The following is a 25,146-nucleotide window of genomic DNA, read 5'->3' as shown; positions in this document are numbered from 1 at the left end:
CTTACAGTAAGCTTTTGGATAAATGCAGTGAATGTAAATGTGTGTGTTGGTAATGAACCAACTGTACTTGGTCTATTTGACAGAGAACTGATGACAGATCAGTGATTTCTGTTCACTTCTTTCTATAGAGTAGTAATGAAGGTGGCAGGTGTTTGATCCTGCTAAGAAAAGATCCATAATATACATAATAGAGGTCAGTTATATAACTAAAGCTCCGGAGAGGTGTTTTGTTTTTACTGTTGTTGATGAATCATTTTTTTCATTAGCATATAAAATTATCAAATCCAGTAATGAGGGGAAGATTTTACCTGACATTAAAGTCATTATATTAATATAATTTCAATTCAAATTTGTTTCTAATCAAATAATCATGGATGGACTGTACATCCACTCAGCAGCGAGAAAGGCAGATCCAACTGTGCTGTTAAAGTGGTGTTAAATAGCACAATATCATATTTTCATACCCCCTCCAACCACCTTTTCTTATTCTCTGCCAACCTTTGTTTTAATTTCATTTTATAAGCATACATGACTGTACAAATTCTCCAGCACAGTTCAGGCTCTTTTTATTTTCAGTCAGCAGGTTCTTCTTACCAATTATATCCATAATTTCATGTCTACATGGTGATACTTCAGATAAACATGCTGAAAAATTTATCAATTTGATGGAATCTTTCAATCTGACCCAACATGTGTCTAACCCCACATATAACAAAAGACATGTTTTAGATCTTGTTTTTACTCTTGGTTTAAATATTGATTCTCTTTATTTTGAGGATATTTTTTATTTCTGATCATGTTTATGTTCTTTTTAATTTGTCTCTTAATTTTGATTGTCTATCAGTTCCACGTGTTTTGCTCACGTATTTTTAATCACCTCTCTGCAGATGAATTTGCTGCTGCTTTTTATCACGAGGAGGTTTCTACTTCAAATGATGTGAATATTTTTGTAGACTCTTAACCATCAGTGCCTCTATTTTAGACCGAATGGCTTCTTTTAAAATGAGAAAGGCTCCTTTTAGCAAATCCTCTCCTTGAATGAATGACAGTATTTGCTATTTGAAACCAACCTGTCGGAAAGTGGAGCGTCTATGGAAAACAACAAAGCTCCAAGTCCACCTAATTCATTTAAGGGAACTTAGATTTTCTTTTAATAACATGGTGAAGGATGCAAGACCTGCTTATTTCTCTCAGCTGATTTCTGACAAATGCTTTTTGACACAATCAAACAGATTGTTAGACCTGCTTCTCCTACTTCAGCCATTCAGTCTTAAGAAGACTGTGAAAACTTTTTATCCTTTTTTATTGGGAAAGTTAATTATATCAGAGCTAACATAAATCCCTGTGTATCTTCTTCTGCCTTACTTCCCACTCAGCCTTGAAACCCTCCCCTTGCTCAATCGATGTTTTACCCACATTTCTATTTAAGAAAGTTTTTTGCACCATTGGGCCATGTGTGTTAATAATTAACAGGTGACTGGTTATCCACAATGGCACCAGTGTCTGTGGCTTGCTGTCTGTCTGTGAAAACTCTGGTTGTTTTTCTGCTGTTTGTAACATTGAACATTAATTCTCTACTGGCTTGTGATCACCAAACACTCCTAAATATTCACCGATCACATGAGTGTTGGGAACGGCTCAGTCACGATGCACAGAAGACCTTCAGCCTCCCACCTCCCTTCTCCGCTGTTTTACGGCTGCATGCCGAAGGTGCAGACATCGTTGGAAATGCAGCGTCAGGCTGACAAAACTGAAAGCTGGTCTGGTGCGCTCTTCTGCCACCTTCTTTGGAAATTTCACGGCGCTTCCTGTATCCAATTGCCTCGTCTCTGATTCCTGTGGTCGGCTTGGTTGAGGTGCAACCGTCAGGTCTCTCCTTTCAATACCTCTTCAGGCGTGGGGTGAACCTGGACAATCTGCGGCTTCTTGCTCGACCCCAACAGATGACTAATGCTCCTGCTCCTGTCAGGATGGCCCTGGTGAATGCTAGATCGCTAACTAACAAAACCTTTATCCTGAAGGATTTCTTTATGTCCCGCAGTCTAGATTTTCTGTGTATTACTGAGACATGAATGACTGTTGGTGAGTCGAGTGTTTTCTGTGAACTTTTGCCACCTGACTGCTCTTACTTTAAATCTCCGAGAATGTCAGGACGTCCTGGAGGCATAGCGACTGTTTACAAAGAACAATATAAGTGTAAACAAGTCAAGCTGTCAACACCTTATTCCAGCGTTGAAGTTAACTTATTTGAACTCTGCTCTGCCCTCCCAGTGCTGTGCGTTGTTGTTTACAGACCACCTAAGTATTATTATTATTATCATCATTATTAATTTCTTTATTTAAATTAGGACAATGCATATTAATCAACATGTCAGCAATAGACATCAATGTAAATATGTTCCACGCTCTAGACAAAAAACTAAAGGAGACTGTGCATTCGAGGTTGCAGCTCCTAAACAGCTCAAAACTTATTGGCTTGATTTTACCTAGTGGTTTGTGTGTGTTTTACTGTGCATCACTGTTTTCTTTTGATTGCTGTGAAGCACTTTGTGATTTTTTTTTTAAATCTAGAAACGCACTATATAAATACATTTTACTTACTTACATAAAAACAATGTTAACCTGCTGCTTTTTCCACCACCTGCTCTCCCACACAGTGTTCTACATAAAAACATGGTTTAAATTATACAGAAACCCCATCACAGAAAGTCGTCAAGAGTTACGGTATGTCCGTGAAGTGATGATGTGGATCAACATATGCGTCTGCCTTCCTTTGACCATACTGATCATCTACTGTGTGTGTTGTGTGGTAAGTAATTTTTACATTTCTTAGATCTGTTTTGTGAGTCTGTGAGTATGTGAACAATTTGAAGATTTAGCAAATAAAAAAAAGAGAAAAAAAAAAAACCAATAAAAATGAATCATTAGTTTTATGCTCACTGATACAGTCAAACATGATGAAACTCACTGGATGACTTAAAAAGGCATTCCAGCTACACCTTTTAGATTCCTCTTATCGCAGAATTGTATCCTTAAAAGGAAAAGTTAACAATAATGCTAATTTGTAACAAGGCAGATTTTCCTGAACTGCAGCAAAACTGAAGCACTAAACTTTATATTTGCTCCACTTACATCTTACGACAAACCTTAGTATCCACATCAGGCAGAGCGGCAGCAAGAAAATGGGCCTGAAATGCAGGACTCAGAAGGCCAGACATGAACTCAAAGAGCAGATTTACTGCTGAGGTTTAACTTAAACAGACAGACAGGTCAGGAACTGTTTCAGAACTAAGACTCTTCTAGAAAACCAACTCTGATGGAGGACACAGCCAAGAGGAGAGTTTGAGTTTAGAAGAGTTGCTACAATCTGAAGGAAATACTGATTTTTGTTTTGTGTCTTCTTGTGCTGCCTGAGAGGAGAACAACATGTCATGTTTATTACTACATGAATGTAATAAGAGTTCGTATTTCCTGCAGGTGCGAAGGAGTCAGGTCCCCATCATCTATTACACAAACGTCCTCGTCTCCAATCTAATCCAGATCTGTGTGATGATTGTTTGGGTGATGAGAGTGGAAAGCAGCATCAGTGTTATCATTCGCCTCTTGTGTGTGATGGCTAATCTTTACTTCAAGATGTGCATTGCTTTGGAAAGGTGCGTATCTGTGTTTCTCTCTGTGTGTGTGTGTGTGTGTGTGTGTGTGTGTGTGTGTGTGCGTGCGCGCGCGCGTACGTGCGCGTGTCTGAACATTATATTGTAATGTTATTGTAAACCATCCTTATATTATTGTGTACTGTGACAATCAGAATTTGTGTGTCTCTTGTGTTGCAGGTATTTTTCCATCGCCTGCCCACTGCTGGACTGCATGACACAAACTAAGAGTTCTGTGCTGGTCTGTGTTCTGGTCTGGGCTTTTTGTATTATCAGTGTCCCTCTTGCTGTAGTCTTAGATGAATTTCTACGTATAATTATTTATGCCGCCCTCCCTGGCCCTCTGTTCATCTTCTGCTTAGCTCGGCCATTCAGAGCTCTGCCTGCTGCCACCTCAGTGCCCACTGAGGAAAAACGGAGAACTCTAGGAACTTTGATTCTGTTGTTCTTTAACTACTTTGTAATAATCCTTCCCAGATTTATCTGCAGTTTTATCCATTATCCTTTCCACTATATTTCCTGTTATATCTTTTTGATCTTGTTTTATCTCACTCCTTTTGTGGACTTGATTCTGTTTCTTTTCATTGGGAAAGGGCGCATCGACAGGCTGCTGGCCTGTCTGTGCTCAGCAGCTGTAGCAGCAGATCATCAGAGTGGCTGATGCAGCACAGACAGGTCGGTTGATGAGAACAACGTCAAGAGAAATAAGAGAGCAGATGGTTCAAGAGAAATGAAGCAATCACCATCCTTCACAAATATTGTTGCAAGTGGACATCAACCTCACAGCTGAAACTTCTGCCGGTCAATGATTTAAAACTTATTTTATAATAATCTTTGAACACTTCTTATATTCCAATATTAAACATGGATTGAGCATCTTAATTTTTTTATTTGTTTTCCCCACATTGATTTTAGTAGTTTATTTTTTTCTTCCTTATAATTAAGTTTCTCGTGCTTCTTTGTGTCTATGTGAAAATAATGTATCCAGCTTTGTGTAACTTTATAAAATTTGATTTTTTTTAAATTGATTTTTAATTGTTATTTTCCATGTCACACATTGTCTTCCCTCATAATAACATTTATGTAATACTGGTATATACATTGTATATTGTAATATAGTGTAATAATGTACCCGTATGTATGTAATATGCAGGTGGTTACACACAGGCTCAAATAATGCAGCTAAAGGCGTCTAATTATACTTAATGTCATCATCATCTGTGCTGAGTTTTGTCAAAATTTGTACAAATAATAAAACACATAAGGGAATTCTTGTAAATTCAATGTGTTTGAAAATGTAATAGAAGAGTTTCAGTTCCAGTAAATAATACTTATTTAGTCCAGTTTCCTGCACTGGTGCTATGAGACATTGCTATATGTTTAAATCCAGACCCAGATTTTTCTGTTAATGCATTTTCCATTCCAAACACCATGACAGCGTACTGTACGAGGTGATCAGGGTGACAAAAGCAGGGGGACTTGCAGTTTGCTAACATAGGCAGCAGGTCTGACATCATCAATACATGGTAATGGAAATGAATCAGAAAGTGTAACTTTAATTTGAGAAAGTCAGTGCAGAATTTGAAGTTCATTTTGCAGTATGAGGCAAGGAGAGGGCTTCACCATGACCCATGAGGTGCCCTTCTTCATTTTATTATTTACCATTTTGCTATGTTTGTATGATATGATTGTTTAACAGGCGATGCATTACCTCTGCTGATATTGTGTTCATATACTGCAGTTATATGAATCTGGTTAAACTTCCAGAAAGTTTCTGCCAAATGAAGTTAAACTGTGTTTCTTGTTAGTTCATTTCTCTGTAACAGTCTCTGAGGTTTTCAACCACCCGAAGCAACCACTGAGAGCTAAATTTACTCGTGCTATGAAACCTACACGGGAGCTTAGTTTATGAGAAACAGTGGACTGAAAATTAAAGTTTTTATGGGTTTTTTAAAAGGGCAGATGTGAACTGCTAACTTGGGTGCTGACAAGTTTTAAAAAATGCAAAATCATAGGCATCACACACAAAAGCGTTTGTTTCCTTTATATATATTTTTTGTTTGATTGTTCTTTGCAGCCATGTTGTTAGGTCTGGGAAACAACAAGGATGACAGACTGGAATTATTGTGTGTTAAATGTAAAGGTGGGCAACAGCCTGAAAATAAAAACTGTTTCTATGCTGAAGATCAAATAATTACTCTGCATGGTGAATGTGACCACATGTCAATGGTGTGTGTGTGTGTGTGTGTGTGTGTGTGTGTGTGTGTGTGTGTGTGTGTGTGTGTGTGTGTGTGTGTGTGTGTGTGTTTGCTACCACAACTTCCCCGTTCATGACAAACTCATCATACTACAGATTTTACCCACTGGTTCAGCTAAAAGCCATCCTGAGGTAAGTAAAGACAAGGATTACAAATATTCTCATTATTTCTACTTGAAGAGAAGCAAAATTATGAAGAAACAACTTCATATTAGGATGAGTCAGTATTATGAGATTGCACTAATTTCTTTTTCTGTGTTTGCATTGTTATTCTGTATAAATGCAATGACTGTAAATGTGTGTGTTGGTGATGCATTAACTGTACTAGAGTCTGCTCATATTACTTGATATAGGCCTGATTTTCTGTAATGTTCAGAGAAATAAACTTTTCCACTTCCTGCTGTTTCACACAGAAGTGTTTCTTCAGATGAAAAGAGAGTGGACGGTTCTTTAATAGCACCTCGAGCACACACGGGGTCAGCTGGAGATGTGGGAAGTGGTGATATGGATCAACATCTGTGTCTGCCTTCCTCTGATCATACTGTTCCTCTGCTGTGTGTGTTGTGTGGTACGTAAATAAAATTTCACATTTATATATATTTGTATGTCCCTGAATATATGAACAATTTAAAGACACTTTATAGAAATAATGAGGCGGCATTCATTTCTGTCAGGGTACAGCTGTGTGGCAGGCAGGATGCAGGACTCAGGAAACAGGAAATAAACTCAAAACTTAGCTTTAATGTGGTAGACTCAAAGAAATATAGAAAATCTTAATTTTTGCAGCGCAGGAAATCTGAATGTCAGAAATGTCATGAAACAGGAGACACACAACAATGAAGGAAGATAAGACAAAGGGCAAAGGGAGAATTGAAGGGATAAATACACACAAGATAACAAGAGGAGAGGAAACACCTGTGAGGACAGCTGGAACTAGTCCAGTGGTGACCTGTCAATGGTGTATCCTGCATTTTGCCCTGTGACTTCTAGGATAGTCTCAGTGCCTGTGACCTTGAACAGGATAAGCAGAAGAGAATAGATAGGTGAACTTCCTGGTCTGTTTGTTCACTGGTCTTCCTAAATATTATAAATCCAAAATAAATAGTTTAATCAAACATAGCAATCATGGAGTCCAGTACAAAGACTCTGGTGAGTGCTTCTCTTCATCATAAAACCACACTGAAGAATTACTAAAATAAAAAATTCAGCAGTAATGCGAAAATAAGACATAAAAATGTGTTTATTTGAAAGTGTGTGAAGAAATAATAATCATATATAACATAAATGAGTAAGCGTGTTCACATGGCTGTAGTTACATTAAGACACAAAACTGTCACCAAATGTTTCTGTGCAAACATAACCCGCCTGAGTTTTTCAGAATACTGAAATGTAAGGCCAGAGTTTGTAGGAGGGTTTAAGATAGAAAGTGACACCCCGAGCAGCTGAGAGTACTTTAACTTAACTATACTGAAGCATCCTCATTTAAAATAAAACAGTGGATAAGGTCATTATGAAGCATTGTGGAATATTTGACAGAAATTCACAAACAAGTATAAACACCACAAACAAAAGTACCCATATGTAACTGATAAAAGCTATTTTAGGCTACCCCCTCTTCGTAAAAGGTCACCTGATCATGGAGAAAATATCTCTCTGATGTTTAGGAGTTTGGAATTTCTTTGGCTCGCTCCTTGGGAGCCTATCCCAGCTGTCGTGGTAGCTCCATAAAGTCCCTACTATCACAAAAGTCCTGATTTTCTTTCTGACTTACTGCCTCCTCCCTTTGTTCTTCCATTGTCTTCGGCCAGCACAGTCTCCACCAGAAATGCTTTGCGATGTGTTTGTGCAGCACGTCACTGCAGCTGTAAGCAGTTATCACTGGTAAACTGATCAGAGCTTCTTTATTCTGTCTGGAAATGCCTCACTGTTAAAGTGGATGTCATGAGCATATGACACCGGCTGCCCCGTTACTTTAAATCACACGTAAAGCAGTGTCTGCACTGTGAAGCTCATTTACAGGAATGTGTTTGGGACTCCATCCATCCTCTTATCCTGTTCAGGGTCACAGAGGGGTGGAGCCTATCCCAGCTGACATAGGGCAAGAGGCATAGTACACCCTGTACAGGCTGCCAGCCTGTCACAGAGAGACAGACAACCATTCACACTCACACCTACTAGCAAATTACCAATTCTTATTCTAAAGCGCTGCTTCATCTGACAAGATAAAGACCAGAAATAAGTTCCTGCAAACACATCAGCTGTTTATTCCCAATATATTTTAAACTTCATTCCAGTAAAATAAATGTTTGATTTAAAGTCTAGTTCACCCACACATTCATACAGAGCCTCATAATGCTTGTGCACAGAGTGAGGCTTTGCTTATCCCTGATGTTGACTTAGACCTCAAAGGGTTCATTCAGTGCCACTGAGATGATTTCTGCACCTAAAAAAAGAGCAACTAAAGATGGTCAGAGTATTTAGTTTGGCAGTGTGAGTTAGGATGTCTCACTTATTTACAGGAAGATGAGTCTGTGTGTGTGTGTGTGTGTGTGTGTGTGTGTGTGTGTGTGTGTGTGTGTGTGTGTGTGTGTGTGTGTGTGTGTGTGTGTGTGTGTGTGTGTGTGCGCGCGCACAGATAAAACCTCTGATGGTTTCTGGGAAATTAGTTTTCTCATTCTACAGAGCAGCTTCATCTGCCAACTTAAACACCAGGCATCCTGTAGAGCAGGGGTCTCAAACTCGCGGTCAGCGGGCCGCATCCGGCTGCACCCCCTACTCCTGGTATGCGATTTGATGTAAAAAAAATATGACAATTTGGCCCTTTAAGTTACTTTTTTGACATTTCGCTAACTCTACCCCTCCTGTAGAGTTTCTGTAAACTCACTAGTGCTCTCAGAGTGTTGCACATTCCAAAGTAATGCCTTACTGTATAATCATATTACATTTTCAGCAGTGCAGTAATGTAACATGTTACTGTGCTAAATTCAGTAATTACGTTGGTACTTGCATCAGAAATGTTCTTCGGTCATCTGCTTGATGAGCAAATAGCTGATTTCAGTCTGTATGCAGGAGGAGGGAAAGGGTGGAGTGGTCTGCAGCTTTTCAGGAGTGGAAATATGGACGTTACTTTTTTTTTTTTTTTATTGCATGAAAGGACAAGAGCTTGATGTTGAAGTGCAAACTACGTCCAGGTCAGAACCAACAAGGATCAGACTCAGACTGAGTATAAAATGATAGCCAGGATTCTGTCCTCACTGGCTGAAGCCAATTCATCACTCTGGGCCTTCATGATTTGGGGAGAGACTGTCGCGCCTTCATTTATTCCTCACTGTGATAAGTGGAAGTGAAGCATGTGAACAATACACACACAGTAAACACACACACACACACACACACACACACACACACACACACACACACACACACACACACACACACACACACACACACACACACACACAGAGCACAGGAATAATCAGAGCTCTTTTTTTTTATCAAAAAAACTATTTTATTTTTAATACATTTTAAAAAGGTTCAAATGCTGAATCGTTTTTTTAATAATTTAAATGTTTCTAAAAGTGTTTAAAGGTTTACTGAAGGTAAGCACGCCATTCCTAGAACAGTAAAAATATACTTAAACACTTTTAAGTTTTGTCTGTCAGAAAAACTCAGCTTCATTTTCCACTTTGAAAGAATCAGCACTGAGACACGTGACAGGCTCTTTTCTTTGTCCATCCTCCACCTCTCCAAAATCAGCTGATACTTTGAGCAGACAGATGGCAGTGAAAACTACCTGAGCTCCCCCCTGTCCCTCACTGTTCTGTTCTGTTCTTTATCTCTTTTCATCCATTTGTTGTTTTTTCACAGCGAAATGTGAGCTGTTGCTTCATTCAGATTTATGACCTGACTTTAACCTGTCCATGGCAGTAAAAGACAGGTTACCTGTCACCTTGTACCTGTGGTGTGCAGAGACTTGGAGGTGACACATATCCTGAGACTGAGCTGATGTTTCAACAGGTATGAATGGAACACCTCCCTCTCATCCTCAGGTGAGAAGAGTTGGTGTTTCATTTGAATGTAGACAGAAAAATCAGCATCATCATCGATGATCATGATGGAAACTGCATCTCCGGGTGTGCACATGGGCTCTCACTGTTAGAGCGTGACATGACTGCAGTTTGAGCCTCTGTGATGAAAATTCATCCCTTTTGTTAGCAGATGTGACTGCGCAGCAGTATTCAGACCCGCTCTCTTAACATAACATTGCTTTGGTGGAGGAATAAGAAGATCACACACACTTGAAGTCAAACTCAGAGTGGGCAGAGAGAGAGCTTCCCGCCAGCGCTCACTTCACTTTATTCACCGCATAAAAATAATAAATAAAATGATCAAATGATTAAAGAAAAGGATTTTGCCTTCAGAAATTCCAAAAATAATTTGTCCTACATTTATATTCTCAGTATCACACTGGCCTGAGTTTGGTCACAAACATCAGACTGACATTACTGATTATGACAGGAACAGTACAGGCACAACAGGTTCATAATGTGTTAATCTTTTCAGATGCACACAGCTGCAACACCACAGAGGAGTCGTCCTGCTATACTGTCTGATCAGAGAGTGCCCAAAGTACGCATGGGTTGCTGATGTGCTACAGTGCAGAGTGAAGAAATTCAACTGAAGAAATCAGAACTTTTTTCTTTTTTTGCAACAGGCTGATGGCAACAACGTGTCTAAAGATACAATTTAACACTGATCCTTTCCTAAGTTGTCTGTTATGTGTAGCTATAATGTGTAGACAACAGTGGATCAGACCTTGAGTAAGGTGCCTTTTTATGCTAGAATGATTTAAAGGTCAGGGTTAAGAGGTTTAAAATAACAAATGAGCAAAAAACATTTATCTTAAAATGGTCAGGTAGAAGGACTGGACAAAAAAAATGAGTGAAAAAGTAGCCAGTGTCGAAAGAAAAAAAATTGAAAGACCTTCAGAAAATCTGGAGAACTATTCCCCAAAACCAGTTCACAAAGTTACAAAGAAGACGCTCCTTGGAAGGAAAATATAAAGAAATGAGGGGTGGTTCAGGACTTTTGAACAGGACTATAGTTCTAATTGCACCATTTTAAAAGCATCTTCATGTTTTATAGGTACTGCATAATTATAAGCATAAACTAGACTGATTATTAAATGAAACAGCAAGCAGAAGAAGGAGGAAGAGGGTGGGAGCTTATTGTGATTTGAAGAGAAAATCAAACTGAAACAGTCAGTTGTGTGTGAGCTCAGAGGGCAGAGCATCTAAAAAGAGCCTGGGATTGAAGCACTGACAGGTTGGTGTGATTATATTTTCATCTTTATACACTGCTGTGGTTTGTACATCAGGAGTTAGAACATCAGAGGAACATGTACAGTAAAATTCATTTAACTTTTTTGAATAAATGTGTTCACTGCAGTTGTTTTGGTAGTTGTAGATAATCAGGATTTTACAGGTCATGTTGGTGTTGAATTTTATTTGTAAATTGTGTCTAATGAACATTACAATCACAGCAAAAGACATTATTATTTAATTTATAACAGAAGACTGTGTCATTTTAAATGTTCTTCTCTCATTTTATACTTTATTAAAAATAAATTATTTTATTTTCTTATGCAGATAGAAGTAAAGAAATGACAAAATCCTGGATTTCTGCCCTGAAGAATACATTTAAAAATGAGCCCCTTGCATCAAATGTTGTGTTTTCCTTTCTTCTGGTTGTCTTAGAAAAGTTGGTGGACATGGAGTTTACATGTCCCTGTAAAGAGAATAAGCATCAGAATGCTTCATTTGTGGCCGCATACTTCATCATTCCTGCATTTTTGGCCTTTGTGCTGATGTTCGGTTTCCATGTGTCCAGCAAAGCAAAAAAATGCTCCGATGACTGTCTAAAAATATGCAACTGCATAATCCCATCAATCGTGTGGATGATCCTGCTGTTCTTTGATGGTCGCTACTTTGCTTGTGGAAGTACAGATTGGTCTGGCAGGTATGTGACTGCTGATAAAGCTGCTCCAGTGAAATGGTGTGAAACAAATAACAAAACCTCTTATGAGGAGCGACTGAATAAGTCTCAGGAATGGTACTTTCATTCTCAGGTAAGGAAATTTATACAAGATGAACTATGTGAAATGAGATCATTAACCTCCTACAGAATGTTTTTTATTCTACAACAGTGTTTATGGCCAACTTCTTTGTAATGACTTTATGTTTGTCTTTTCCTTCTATCTGTTCTGTGGTTTAGTGCATTGGAGTTTGCATTACTCTGGTGATGGCCATTGTGGCACTCGGTGTATTTATATATAAATGTATCAAAAATACCACTGGTGACGAACCTGAAAATTCAGGACTACAGCTTGGCGAAGTCGGTCAGTTTGCTCAGCATTTTGAAGGTTTTTTTTTTACTTTCGAGCTTTGTTTTTGTAAATGTTCTCTTGATTCTTGGTTTGCTCAGTGTTTATATCATTTCTTGCATATTTTCCTATTAACCGTATTTAATCTTGTTCTCAGCTGCTAAGTCAGTTCCTCCCTCAGTGTTCCTTCCTCCTCTGTCAAGTCTCCTGTGTTTGTTTATTCATGTGTCTGTGTCTTCCCCATTTAGTTATCTTACTTCCTGTTTGGAGTGCCTTCCGTTTTCCTTCCTGTGATTCAGTTCACCTGTGCCTCGTTCGCCCCAGCTGTTTCCACTTCCCTCCTGTGGGTATATATGTGACCAGATCTGACAAAATTAGTTGGCGGTTGCTGGGGCTAATTTGTAAGCCAATGACATGAATCAATGTTGTAATATGGGTCATGTTTGATTTCTTAGCAACAAGGGAGTGATCACTCCTTACATGTTCTAAGTGCTATTATTCGTTAATAGTGATGTCATCATTTTGGCAGATTGGGTCATATATAGTCTGTCTCCCCCTGCCCCCAACAGTGTTTCCTTGAGTTCCTGTGTCTGTTTTCCTTTCCTCAGTGTTTCCTGGGTCCAGTGTGCCTCCTGCTCCAGCTGCTGCTGTTTTCTGTTTGTTTTTGCTCTGTTGATTTTGACAACCAGTTAATAAACAGCTCAACTTTTGTTTACCTACAGTAAGTCTGCCAGCCTTTGTGTCTTACATTAGGGTACTCACACTCAATCCTCCCCTTGACAGGGTCATCTACTAATGGAGAAAATGGACCTGAGAACCGGTCTGCTCCTGAAAATTCTGTAGAAATGTCCCCTTAAACCGATCCACTTTTAAATAGCTCAGAAACCCATTAACTGATGTGGGCAGCAAAAATATTAACTATGAAGCTTATTTTTATATCACTTTGTTATTTCATATCACAAAATTACTGTTTGCTTAACTTGTCATTCATATCTTTTAATCTTCATAGCTTAAGTTTTAAGATTACAGCTGATTGTAATTATGAAAATGTAATATTGCTTGCATAGATATAGTATGAAAGAAGCATCTCAGTACACTGTATAACTGTCTGATACTGGTTGGTTTCATTCTGAATGTATATTTGCTAAATAAAAATGTAAGAAATCATTGATTGTGTCATGTGTTTGTGTTGTATGCAGATGATGTGATGAAGCAAGTCTCTAAAATAGCTGCTTACAGTCAGGATGGATTTACGTAAACTACAGACGAACTTGCAATGAGTTCTTTGTTTTACAAAACAGTTCAACAAAATCTAAAAATGTAGAAGCAAAAGAGCAGAATTCATGGAAGTGCTTTTTCAATGTTAATCTGGGATTTGTGACATTTGCACAGAAAAACAGGTTACATTAATATTCTAGGATTTTTTCTTTAAATTGTAAAAGATTGTTCACAGTGAAGCTGAGACATGATTACATCTTTAAATAATATCTATTTGGATAGTGGAGTTAGGGGCAAGACAACTTTTACTGACAGGTGTAGTGACACAAGCGGGTGTAACCAACAAGCTGTCAAGTTCTGTGGCATCTCAAATATAGTTGCACACTTCATCACAGAAGTGGCTCACAGCAAATAATTCAAACATGGAAATCTAGAACCGACGAATTCATTATTTTTGTTCAGGTAAATTTTATTTCGGCAAAAATCCACAACAGAAAATGTAAATCAGGGCAATTGACATTGCAAGGCCAACACCCTGCAGTTAGAGAGAAACTCAATGACTGTCGACGGTGAGGTGAAGAAACTGTTAACAGGAAGAAACCACAAACAGAACAATGTCAGGGAAGGTATCCTGGTTTTTAAGAATGTCTAAAAACCACAAACATATAAATAAAGCACAGAAGAACTAAAGAGTTTTGTCCAGGTTTGCAAACATTCAAACGTGCTGGTCATAAAATTAGAATATCATGAAAAAGGTGATTTATTTCAGTAATTCCATTCAAAAAGTAAAACTTGTATATTATATTCATTCATTACACACAGACTGATATAGTTCAAATGTTTGTTTCTTTTAATTTTGATGATTATAACTGACAACTAATGAAAACCCCAAATTCAGTATCTCAGAAAATTAGAGTATTGTGAAAAGGTTCAATATTGAAAACACCTGGTGCCACACTCTAATCAGCTAATTAACTCAAAACACCTGCAAAGGCCTTTAAATGGTCTCTCAGTCTAGTTCTGTAGGCTACACAATCATGGGGAAGACCGCTGACTTGACAGTTGTCCAAAAGATGACCTTTGACACTTTGCACAAGGAGGGCAAGACACAAAAGGTCATTGCTAAAGAGGCTGCTGTTCACAGAGCTCTGTGTCCAAGCACATTAATAGAGAGGTGAAAAAAAAGTCGAAAAAAGTGTCCAAGCAATAGAGATAACTGCAACCTGGAGAGGATTGTGGAACAAAAGCCATTCAAAGATGTGGGGGAGATTCACAAAGAGTGGACTGCAGCTGGAGTCAGTGCTTCAAGAACCACCAAACACAGACGTATGCAGACATGGTTTCAGCTGTCACAGTCCTCGTGTCGAGCCGCTCTTGAACAAGAGACGGCGTCAGAAGCGTCTCACCTGGGCTAAAGACAAAAAGGACTGGACTGCTGCTGAGTGCTCCAAAGTTATGTTCTCTGATCAACGTCAATGTTGCATTGCCTTTGGAAATCAAGGTCCCAGAGTCTGGAGGAAGAGAGGAGAGGCACAGAGTCCACGCTGGCTGAGGTCTAGTGTAAAGTTTTCACAGTCAGTGATGGTTTGGGGTGCCATGTCATCTGCTGGTGTTGGCCCACTGTGTTTTCTGAGGCCTGAGGTCAACGCAGCCGTCTACCAGGACGTTTTAGAGCACTTCATGCTTCCTGCTGCTGACCAACTTTATGGAGATGCAGATTTCATTTTCCAACAGGACTTGGCACCTGCACACAGTGCCAAAGCTACCAGTACCCGTGAAGAGGAAGATGCGATACACCAGACCCAACAATTCAGAAGAGATGAAGGCCACTATCAGAGCAACTGGTGCTCTCATAACATCTGAGCAGTGCCACAGACTGATCGACTCCATGCCATCAAAATTAAAAGAAACAAACATTTGAAATATATCAGTCTGTGTGTAATGAATGAATATAATATATAAGTTTCACTTTTTGAATGGAATTACTGAAATAAATCAACTTTTTCATCATATTCTAATTTTATGACCAGCACCTGTATATTACAGTATTAATGAGAAGCAATGATCGGCTTGGTCATTGGAAGAAGAGCTGCTGATGGTGCTTCAGCAACACCTGGTGGATGGTAGAGGTAAGACATGAAAGACGTGAAAACATAACAGGCATAATGAATGTAATATATTTTATAGAAAATGAAACTGGCAAGAATCTGGAACTGCGAGGTTTTTATTATATAACCATATATAACTATTACTACTGATAACACTGTTAACCCTAATGAAAAAAAATCCTCATAGCTACCATCTGTAATTAACAATATTGATTCAACATTAATTAACACTTAGAACTCAAAACATGAAAATATCTGTGTGTGGCTCACACGGTGGTTAGCACCGTTGAGTCACGGCAAGAAGGTCCTGGGTTTGAATCCAACATCTGAATTTGCATGTTCTCCCCGTGTCTGTGGGTTCTCTCCAGGTTCTCCGGGTTCCTCCCACAGTCCAAAGACATGCAGTTAGTGGGGTTTGGTTACCTGGTGTTTCTAAATTGTCCATAGGTGTGAATATAGGTGTGAGTGACTGTTTGTCTCTCTGTCTGTTATCCCTGCAACAGAATGGTGACCTGTCCAGGGTGTACCCCACCTCTCATCCAAAGGCAGCAAGGACAGGCTGTTCCTCCCCCCACTCACTGAAAAAGGATGAAGATACAAGCTGGTGATGATCCATTACAGCTGGTCTCAGGAGATGAAGAAAAACTCTGATCAGCTTTTCTATGTTATGACTGATTTCGTTTTTCAAGGTATAGATTTTATTTTAGTAATAAACTGCTTGTATTGAAAAAAACAGCAACATATTCAATCAGACTGGTGAAGTTCCTGTATGAACTGAACAACTGTGAAACTCCAAGGAAAATCTTAGTCTATTTTCTCCAAAGTTCAAATGGAACTTGATGAACTGATCATGCAGACTGGAGGCTCCATTCAGGACTCTCTCATACTGGTACATGGAGAGAGGCACCAAGAACACATGGGTGCACACACAGCCTGTGACTGGCGGTGCCCTTAACATACAGATATCAAATAAAATGTTTCTTTGTACTGATTTTAGTTCAATTCTGTTTTCCCCACTTAGTGCTTTATGGTTTGTTTCACCAGTACAGGCTGAGCTCTCTCTCACTTGTTTGGTCGGTTGCACAAACTTTGTTGCTTTTTGTGTAGCTGACCTTCTTTAGGGGCCCATTTATTTCTTAATAAAAGCTTATTTTCATTGTTTTGTGTTTTTGAAATCCTTTTGTTGTTTTGTGATAAAATAAAACCCGCTGTTGTAACAGTGCACCTGTCCTATGTCCTTGGACTGCTTGGCTCCTCACACCAGTTCCCTTACAATACTGTCCCCCCCCCTCTTCAGTCCCAACCAGTCACAGATGGCTGCCCCTGCCTGAGCCTGGTTCTGCTGGAGGTTTCTTCCTGTTAAAGGGAGTTTTTCCTTCCCACTGTCACCAAATGCTGCTCAAGGACGTCATTTTGACTGTTGGGTTTTCGCTCTAATTATTGTAGGGTCTTTACCTACATTATAAAGTGCCTTGAGGTGACTGTTGTGATTTGGTGCTATATAAATAAAATGTAATTAAATTACTGTTATCAGCATGAATGTTCTGAATTGATGATAAATTAGTGTTATCATTGTTATGTTTTCCATTTATTTTTATTATTTTGTAAAATGCACCTGTACGTATAGGACTTGGTGCTGCTTATCCTGACATTAAATTAAAACTGCCAGCCTCTCGGAGTTCTACCTGTCCTTGTTGAACCTGTTTTCCAGGTTGTTTGTTTCAAATAACTATTTGCTGCCTGGCACCACCCATGTTAAGGGAAATGTGACCGCAAGCAGGACCTGCATCGCCGCCAGGTGACTCTCTTCTTAGAATGATGTCATGAGCAGTAAACCGACACCCAACCAGCACGAGTGGCCCTCAGGGCGACTCCAAGTCCAGCTCAGCCAGTTTTCTTTAAAGAGACCACAAATGAGCAACAAAACATTCCTCTGAAAATGGTCGGGTACAAGGGCCAGACAGAAATTAGTGAAAAAGCAGCCAGTGTCCAAAGAAACATTTGAAGTCTGGAGAATTGTTGCCCAAAGCCACTTCACAAAGTAACAAAGAAGTCTGGCTCCTTGGAAGCAAAATATTAAGAAATGGCCGGTGAATCAAGACTTTTGCACAGTACTGTAGTTCTAACAATTATCATAATTGCTAATTATGTAATTATAAATTATCTTCATTACTCTGAAGGTTGCACCAAAATGTTTTAGAAGCCCTTCTCCCCTAACAGAGTATAACTGTAAAACTAGACTGATTATTAAATGAAACAACAAGAGGAGTAAGGAAGAAGAGGTTAGGGATCTTATTGTGGTTTTGAAGAGAAACTCAAACTGAAACAGTTAGTTGTGTGTGAGTTCAGAGAGCAGATCATCAAAGAGCCTTGGGCGGAAGCACTGACAGGTTAATGTGACTATATTTTCATATTTATACATAGTAATGTTGTGGTTTATACATCAGGAGTTAGCATGGCACAAAAACACGTATGTAAAAGTCATTTGAGTCAGTAATTTAAATATAAAATTAGATCAGATTTCAGAGTAAATAAAACTGTTCAAAAGAACAATTTATATTTATCACATCAGATCTGAGTCTGTGAGTACTTTTAGTTCATTTCAGTTAATGAACAGTGTTGTTAGTTGTAATTCTGGGCAGATAAATGCTAAACAGAGACACAGTAATGCTACAGAAATCTAATAAGAATGTAACTTGCTCCCCACTGTTGGTTATTTATCCTCAAAACAACCTTCTTCCTTCACAGAAACTTTTTTAAATAAATGTGTTTATTGGAGTTCTTTTGGTAGTTGTAGATAATCAGGCTTTTCCACATCATGTTGGTGTTGAATTTACTTTGTAAATTGTGTCTGAAGAGCAGTACAGTCACAACAAAAGGCATTATTATTTATCTATCACTGAAGATTGTGTCATTATAAATGTTCTTCTCTCTGACATTTTATATTTTATTTAAAGAATAAATTATTTTATTTTTTTTGTATTCTTATGCAGATATAAGTAAAGAAATGACACATTCCTGGATTTCCACCTTGAGAAAAACATTTGGAATTTATCCAACTGCATCAAATGTTGTGTTTTCCTTTCTTCTGGTTGTCTTAGAAAAGTTGGTGGACATGGAGTTTACATGTCCCTGTAAAGAGAATAAGCATCAGAATGCTTCATTTGTGGCCGCATACTTCATCATTCCTGCATTTTTGGCCTTTGTGCTGATGTTCGGTTTCCATGTGTCCAGCAAAGCAAAAAAATGCTCCGATGACTGTCAAAAAATATGCAACTGCATAATCCCATCAATCGTGTGGATGATCCTGCTGTTCTTTGATGGTCGCTACTTTGCTTGTGGAAGTACAGATTGGTCTGGCAGGTATGTGACTGCTGATAAAGCTGCTCCAGTGAAATGGTGTGAAACAAATAACAAAACCTCTTATGAGGAGCGACTGAATAAGTCTCAGGAATGGTACTTTCATTCTCAGGTAAGGAAATTTATACAAGATGAACTATGTGAAATGAGATCATTAACCTCCTACAGAATGTTTTTTATTCTACAACAGTGTTTATGGCCAACTTCTTTGTAATGACTTTATGTTTGTCTTTTCCTTCTATCTGTTCTGTGGTTTAGTGCATTGGAGTTTGCATTACTCTGGTGATGGCCATTGTGGCACTCGGTGTATTTATATATAAATGTATCAAAAATACCACTGGTGACGAACCTGAAAATTCAGGACTACAGCTTGGCGAAGTCGGTCAGTTTGCTCAGCATTTTGAAGGTTTTTTTTTTACTTTCGAGCTTTGTTTTTGTAAATGTTCTCTTGATTCTTGGTTTGCTCAGTGTTTATATCATTTCTTGCATATTTTCCTATTAACCGTATTTAATCTTGTTCTCAGCTGCTAAGTCAGTTCCTCCCTCAGTGTTCCTTCCTCCTCTGTCAAGTCTCCTGTGTTTGTTTATTCATGTGTCTGTGTCTTCCCCATTTAGTTATCTTACTTCCTGTTTGGAGTGCCTTCCGTTTTCCTTCCTGTGATTCAGTTCACCTGTGCCTCGTTCGCCCCAGCTGTTTCCACTTCCCTCCTGTGGGTATATATGTGACCAGATCTGACAAAATTAGTTGGCGGTTGCTGGGGCTAATTTGTAAGCCAATGACATGAATCAATGTTGTAATATGGGTCATGTTTGATTTCTTAGCAACAAGGGAGTGATCACTCCTTACATGTTCTAAGTGCTATTATTCGTTAATAGTGATGTCATCATTTTGGCAGATTGGGTCATATATAGTCTGTCTCCCCCTGCCCCCTACAGTGTCTCCTTGAGTTCCTGTGTCTGTTTTCCTTTCCTCAGTGTTTCCTGGGTCCAGTGTGCCTCCTGCTCCAGCTGCTGCTGTTTTCTGTTTGTTGTTGCTCTGTTGATTTTGACAACCAGTTAATAAACAGCTCAACTTTTGTTTACCTACAGTAAGTCTGCCAGCCTTTGTGTCTTACATTAGGGTACTCACACTCAATCCTCCCCTTGACAGGGTCATCTACTAATGAAGAAAATGGACCTGAGAACCGGTCTGCTCCTGAAAATTCTGTAGAAATGTCCCCTTAAACCGATCCACTTTTAAATAGCTCAGAAACCCATTAACTGATGTGGGCAGCAAAAATATTAACTATGAAGCTTATTTTTATATCACTTTGTTATTTCATATCACAAAATTACTGTTTGCTTAACTTGTCATTCATATCTTTTAATCTTCATAGCTTAAGTTTTAAGATTACAGCTGATTGTAATTATGAAAATGTAATATTGCTTGCATAGATATAGTATGAAAGAAGCATCTCAGTACACTGTATAACTGTCTGATACTGGTTGGTTTCATTCTGAATGTATATTTGCTAAATAAAAATGTAAGAAATCATTGATTGTGTCATGTGTTTGTGTTGTATGCAGATGATGTGATGAAGCAAGTCTCTAAAATAGCTGCTTACAGTCAGGATGGATTTACGTAAACTACAGACGAACTTGCAATGAGTTCTTTGTTTTACAAAACAGTTCAACAAAATCTAAAAATGTAGAAGCAAAAGAGCAGAATTCATGGAAGTGCTTTTTCAATGTTAATCTGGGATTTGTGACATTTGCACAGAAAAACAGGTTACATTAATATTCTAGGATTTTTTCTTTAAATTGTAAAAGATTGTTCACAGTGAAGCTGAGACATGATTACATCTTTAAATAATATCTATTTGGATAGTGGAGTTAGGGGCAAGACAACTTTTACTGACAGGTGTAGTGACACAAGCGGGTGTAACCAACAAGCTGTCAAGTTCTGTGGCATCTCAAATATAGTTGCACACTTCATCACAGAAGTGGCTCACAGCAAATAATTCAAACATGGAAATCTAGAACCGACGAATTCATTATTTTTGTTCAGGTAAATTTTATTTCGGCAAAAATCCACAACAGAAAATGTAAATCAGGGCAATTGACATTGCAAGGCCAACACCCTGCAGTTAGAGAGAAACTCAATGACTGTCGACGGTGAGGTGAAGAAACTGTTAACAGGAAGAAACCACAAACAGAACAATGTCAGGGAAGGTATCCTGGTTTTTAAGAATGTCTAAAAACCACAAACATATAAATAAAGCACAGAAGAACTAAAGAGTTTTGTCCAGGTTTGCAAACATTCAAACGTGCTGGTCATAAAATTAGAATATCATGAAAAAGATGATTTATTTCAGTAATTCCATTCAAAAAGTAAAACTTGTATATTATATTCATTCATTACACACAGACTGATATAGTTCAAATGTTTGTTTCTTTTAATTTTGATGATTATAACTGACAACTAATGAAAACCCCAAATTCAGTATCTCAGAAAATTAGAGTATTGTGAAAAGGTTCAATATTGAAAACACCTGGTGCCACACTCTAATCAGCTAATTAACTCAAAACACCTGCAAAGGCCTTTAAATGGTCTCTCAGTCTAGTTCTGTAGGCTACACAATCATGGGGAAGACCGCTGACTTGACAGTTGTCCAAAAGATGACCTTTGACACTTTGCACAAGGAGGGCAAGACACAAAAGGTCATTGCTAAAGAGGCTGCTGTTCACAGAGCTCTGTGTCCAAGCACATTAATAGAGAGGTGAAAAAAAAGTCGAAAAAAGTGTCCAAGCAATAGAGATAACTGCAACCTGGAGAGGATTGTGGAACAAAAGCCATTCAAAGATGTGGGGGAGATTCACAAAGAGTGGACTGCAGCTGGAGTCAGTGCTTCAAGAACCACCAAACACAGACGTATGCAGACATGGTTTCAGCTGTCACAGTCCTCGTGTCGAGCCGCTCTTGAACAAGAGACGGCGTCAGAAGCGTCTCACCTGGGCTAAAGACAAAAAGGACTGGACTGCTGCTGAGTGCTCCAAAGTTATGTTCTCTGATCAACGTCAATGTTGCATTGCCTTTGGAAATCAAGGTCCCAGAGTCTGGAGGAAGAGAGGAGAGGCACAGAGTCCACGCTGGCTGAGGTCTAGTGTAAAGTTTTCACAGTCAGTGATGGTTTGGGGTGCCATGTCATCTGCTGGTGTTGGCCCACTGTGTTTTCTGAGGCCTGAGGTCAACGCAGCCGTCTACCAGGACGTTTTAGAGCACTTCATGCTTCCTGCTGCTGACCAACTTTATGGAGATGCAGATTTCATTTTCCAACAGGACTTGGCACCTGCACACAGTGCCAAAGCTACCAGTACCCGTGAAGAGGAAGATGCGATACACCAGACCCAACAATTCAGAAGAGATGAAGGCCACTATCAGAGCAACTGGTGCTCTCATAACATCTGAGCAGTGCCACAGACTGATCGACTCCATGCCATCAAAATTAAAAGAAACAAACATTTGAAATATATCAGTCTGTGTGTAATGAATGAATATAATATATAAGTTTCACTTTTTGAATGGAATTACTGAAATAAATCAACTTTTTCATCATATTCTAATTTTATGACCAGCACCTGTATATTACAGTATTAATGAGAAGCAATGATCGGCTTGGTCATTGGAAGAAGAGCTGCTGATGGTGCTTCAGCAACACCTGGTGGATGGTAGAGGTAAGACATGAAAGACGTGAAAACATAACAGGCATAATGAATGTAATATATTTTATAGAAAATGAAACTGGCAAGAATCTGGAACTGCGAGGTTTTTATTATATAACCATATATAACTATTACTACTGATAACACTGTTAACCCTAATGAAAAAAAATCCTCATAGCTACCATCTGTAATTAACAATATTGATTCAACATTAATTAACACTTAGAACTCAAAACATGAAAATATCTGTGTGTGGCTCACACGGTGGTTAGCACCGTTGAGTCACGGCAAGAAGGTCCTGGGTTTGAATCCAACATCTGAATTTGCATGTTCTCCCCGTGTCTGTGGGTTCTCTCCAGGTTCTCCGGGTTCCTCCCACAGTCCAAAGACATGCAGTTAGTGGGGTTTGGTTACCTGGTGTTTCTAAATTGTCCATAGGTGTGAATATAGGTGTGAGTGACTGTTTGTCTCTCTGTCTGTTATCCCTGCAACAGAATGGTGACCTGTCCAGGGTGTACCCCACCTCTCATCCAAAGGCAGCAAGGACAGGCTGTTCCTCCCCCCACTCACTGAAAAAGGATGAAGATACAAGCTGGTGATGATCCATTACAGCTGGTCTCAGGAGATGAAGAAAAACTCTGATCAGCTTTTCTATGTTATGACTGATTTCGTTTTTCAAGGTATAGATTTTATTTTAGTAATAAACTGCTTGTATTGAAAAAAACAGCAACATATTCAATCAGACTGGTGAAGTTCCTGTATGAACTGAACAACTGTGAAACTCCAAGGAAAATCTTAGTCTATTTTCTCCAAAGTTCAAATGGAACTTGATGAACTGATCATGCAGACTGGAGGCTCCATTCAGGACTCTCTCATACTGGTACATGGAGAGAGGCACCAAGAACACATGGGTGCACACACAGCCTGTGACTGGCGGTGCCCTTAACATACAGATATCAAATAAAATGTTTCTTTGTACTGATTATAGTTCAATTCTGTTTTCCCCACTTAGTGCTTTATGGTTTGTTTCACCAGTACAGGCTGAGCTCTCTCTCACTTGTTTGGTCGGTTGCACAAACTTTGTTGCTTTTTGTGTAGCTGACCTTCTTTAGGGGCCCATTTATTTCTTAATAAAAGCTTATTTTCATTGTTTTGTGTTTTTGAAATCCTTTTGTTGTTTTGTGATAAAATAAAACCCGCTGTTGTAACAGTGCACCTGTCCTATGTCCTTGGACTGCTTGGCTCCTCACACCAGTTCCCTTACAATACTGTCCCCCCCCCTCTTCAGTCCCAACCAGTCACAGATGGCTGCCCCTGCCTGAGCCTGGTTCTGCTGGAGGTTTCTTCCTGTTAAAGGGAGTTTTTCCTTCCCACTGTCACCAAATGCTGCTCAAGGACGTCATTTTGACTGTTGGGTTTTCGCTCTAATTATTGTAGGGTCTTTACCTACATTATAAAGTGCCTTGAGGTGACTGTTGTGATTTGGTGCTATATAAATAAAATGTAATTAAATTACTGTTATCAGCATGAATGTTCTGAATTGATGATAAATTAGTGTTATCATTGTTATGTTTTCCATTTATTTTTATTATTTTGTAAAATGCACCTGTATGTATAGGACTTGGTGCTGCTTATCCTGACATTAAATTAAAACTGCCAGCCTCTCGGAGTTCTACCTGTCCTTGTTGAACCTGTTTTCCAGGTTGTTTGTTTCAAATAACTATTTGCTGCCTGGCACCACCCATGTTAAGGGAAATGTGACCGCAAGCAGGACCTGCATCGCCGCCAGGTGACTCTCTTCTTAGAATGATGTCATGAGCAGTAAACCGACACCCAACCAGCACGAGTGGCCCTCAGGGCGACTCCAAGTCCAGCTCAGCCAGTTTTCTTTAAAGAGACCACAAATGAGCAACAAAACATTCCTCTGAAAATGGTCGGGTACAAGGGCCAGACAGAAATTAGTGAAAAAGCAGCCAGTGTCCAAAGAAACATTTGAAGTCTGGAGAATTGTTGCCCAAAGCCACTTCACAAAGTAACAAAGAAGTCTGGCTCCTTGGAAGCAAAATATTAAGAAATGGCCGGTGAATCAAGACTTTTGCACAGTACTGTAGTTCTAACAATTATCATAATTGCTAATTATGTAATTATAAATTATCTTCATTACTCTGAAGGTTGCACCAAAATGTTTTAGAAGCCCTTCTCCCCTAACAGAGTATAACTGTAAAACTAGACTGATTATTAAATGAAACAACAAGAGGAGTAAGGAAGAAGAGGTTAGGGATCTTATTGTGGTTTTGAAGAGAAACTCAAACTGAAACAGTTAGTTGTGTGTGAGTTCAGAGAGCAGATCATCAAAGAGCCTTGGGCGGAAGCACTGACAGGTTAATGTGACTATATTTTCATATTTATACATAGTAATGTTGTGGTTTATACATCAGGAGTTAGCATGGCACAAAAACACGTATGTAA

General features: G+C 38.9%; 1 protein-coding gene across 2 annotated transcripts; it reads left to right on the top strand.

The window, feature by feature from the left end:
- The first annotated feature begins 11,179 nt into the window (after positions 1-11,179).
- LOC115793402 (uncharacterized) lies at positions 11,180-13,394 on the top strand. 2 transcript variants are annotated; one of them, XM_030748361.1, is made up of 4 exons: positions 11,180-11,232; positions 11,556-12,034; positions 12,181-12,304; positions 13,073-13,394. In XM_030748361.1, the coding sequence occupies exons 2-4, from the start codon at positions 11,570-11,572 to the stop codon at positions 13,144-13,146; spliced, it is 663 nt and encodes a 220-aa protein (XP_030604221.1). In that variant the 5' UTR covers positions 11,180-11,232; positions 11,556-11,569; the 3' UTR covers positions 13,147-13,394. The 2 variants fall into 2 exon arrangements, with proteins under 2 accessions (XP_030604221.1, XP_030604222.1); XM_030748362.1 differs by having other exon boundaries at positions 11,184-11,232; positions 11,664-12,034.
- Positions 13,395-25,146: the final 11,752 nt, after the last annotated feature.

Source organism: Archocentrus centrarchus, chromosome 15 (assembly GCF_007364275.1).
Source record: "Archocentrus centrarchus isolate MPI-CPG fArcCen1 chromosome 15, fArcCen1, whole genome shotgun sequence".
NCBI lineage: Eukaryota > Metazoa > Chordata > Actinopteri > Cichliformes > Cichlidae > Archocentrus > Archocentrus centrarchus.
The sequence above is the reverse complement of the archived record's forward strand: the minus strand, read 5'-3'. Positions and strand labels throughout refer to the sequence as shown.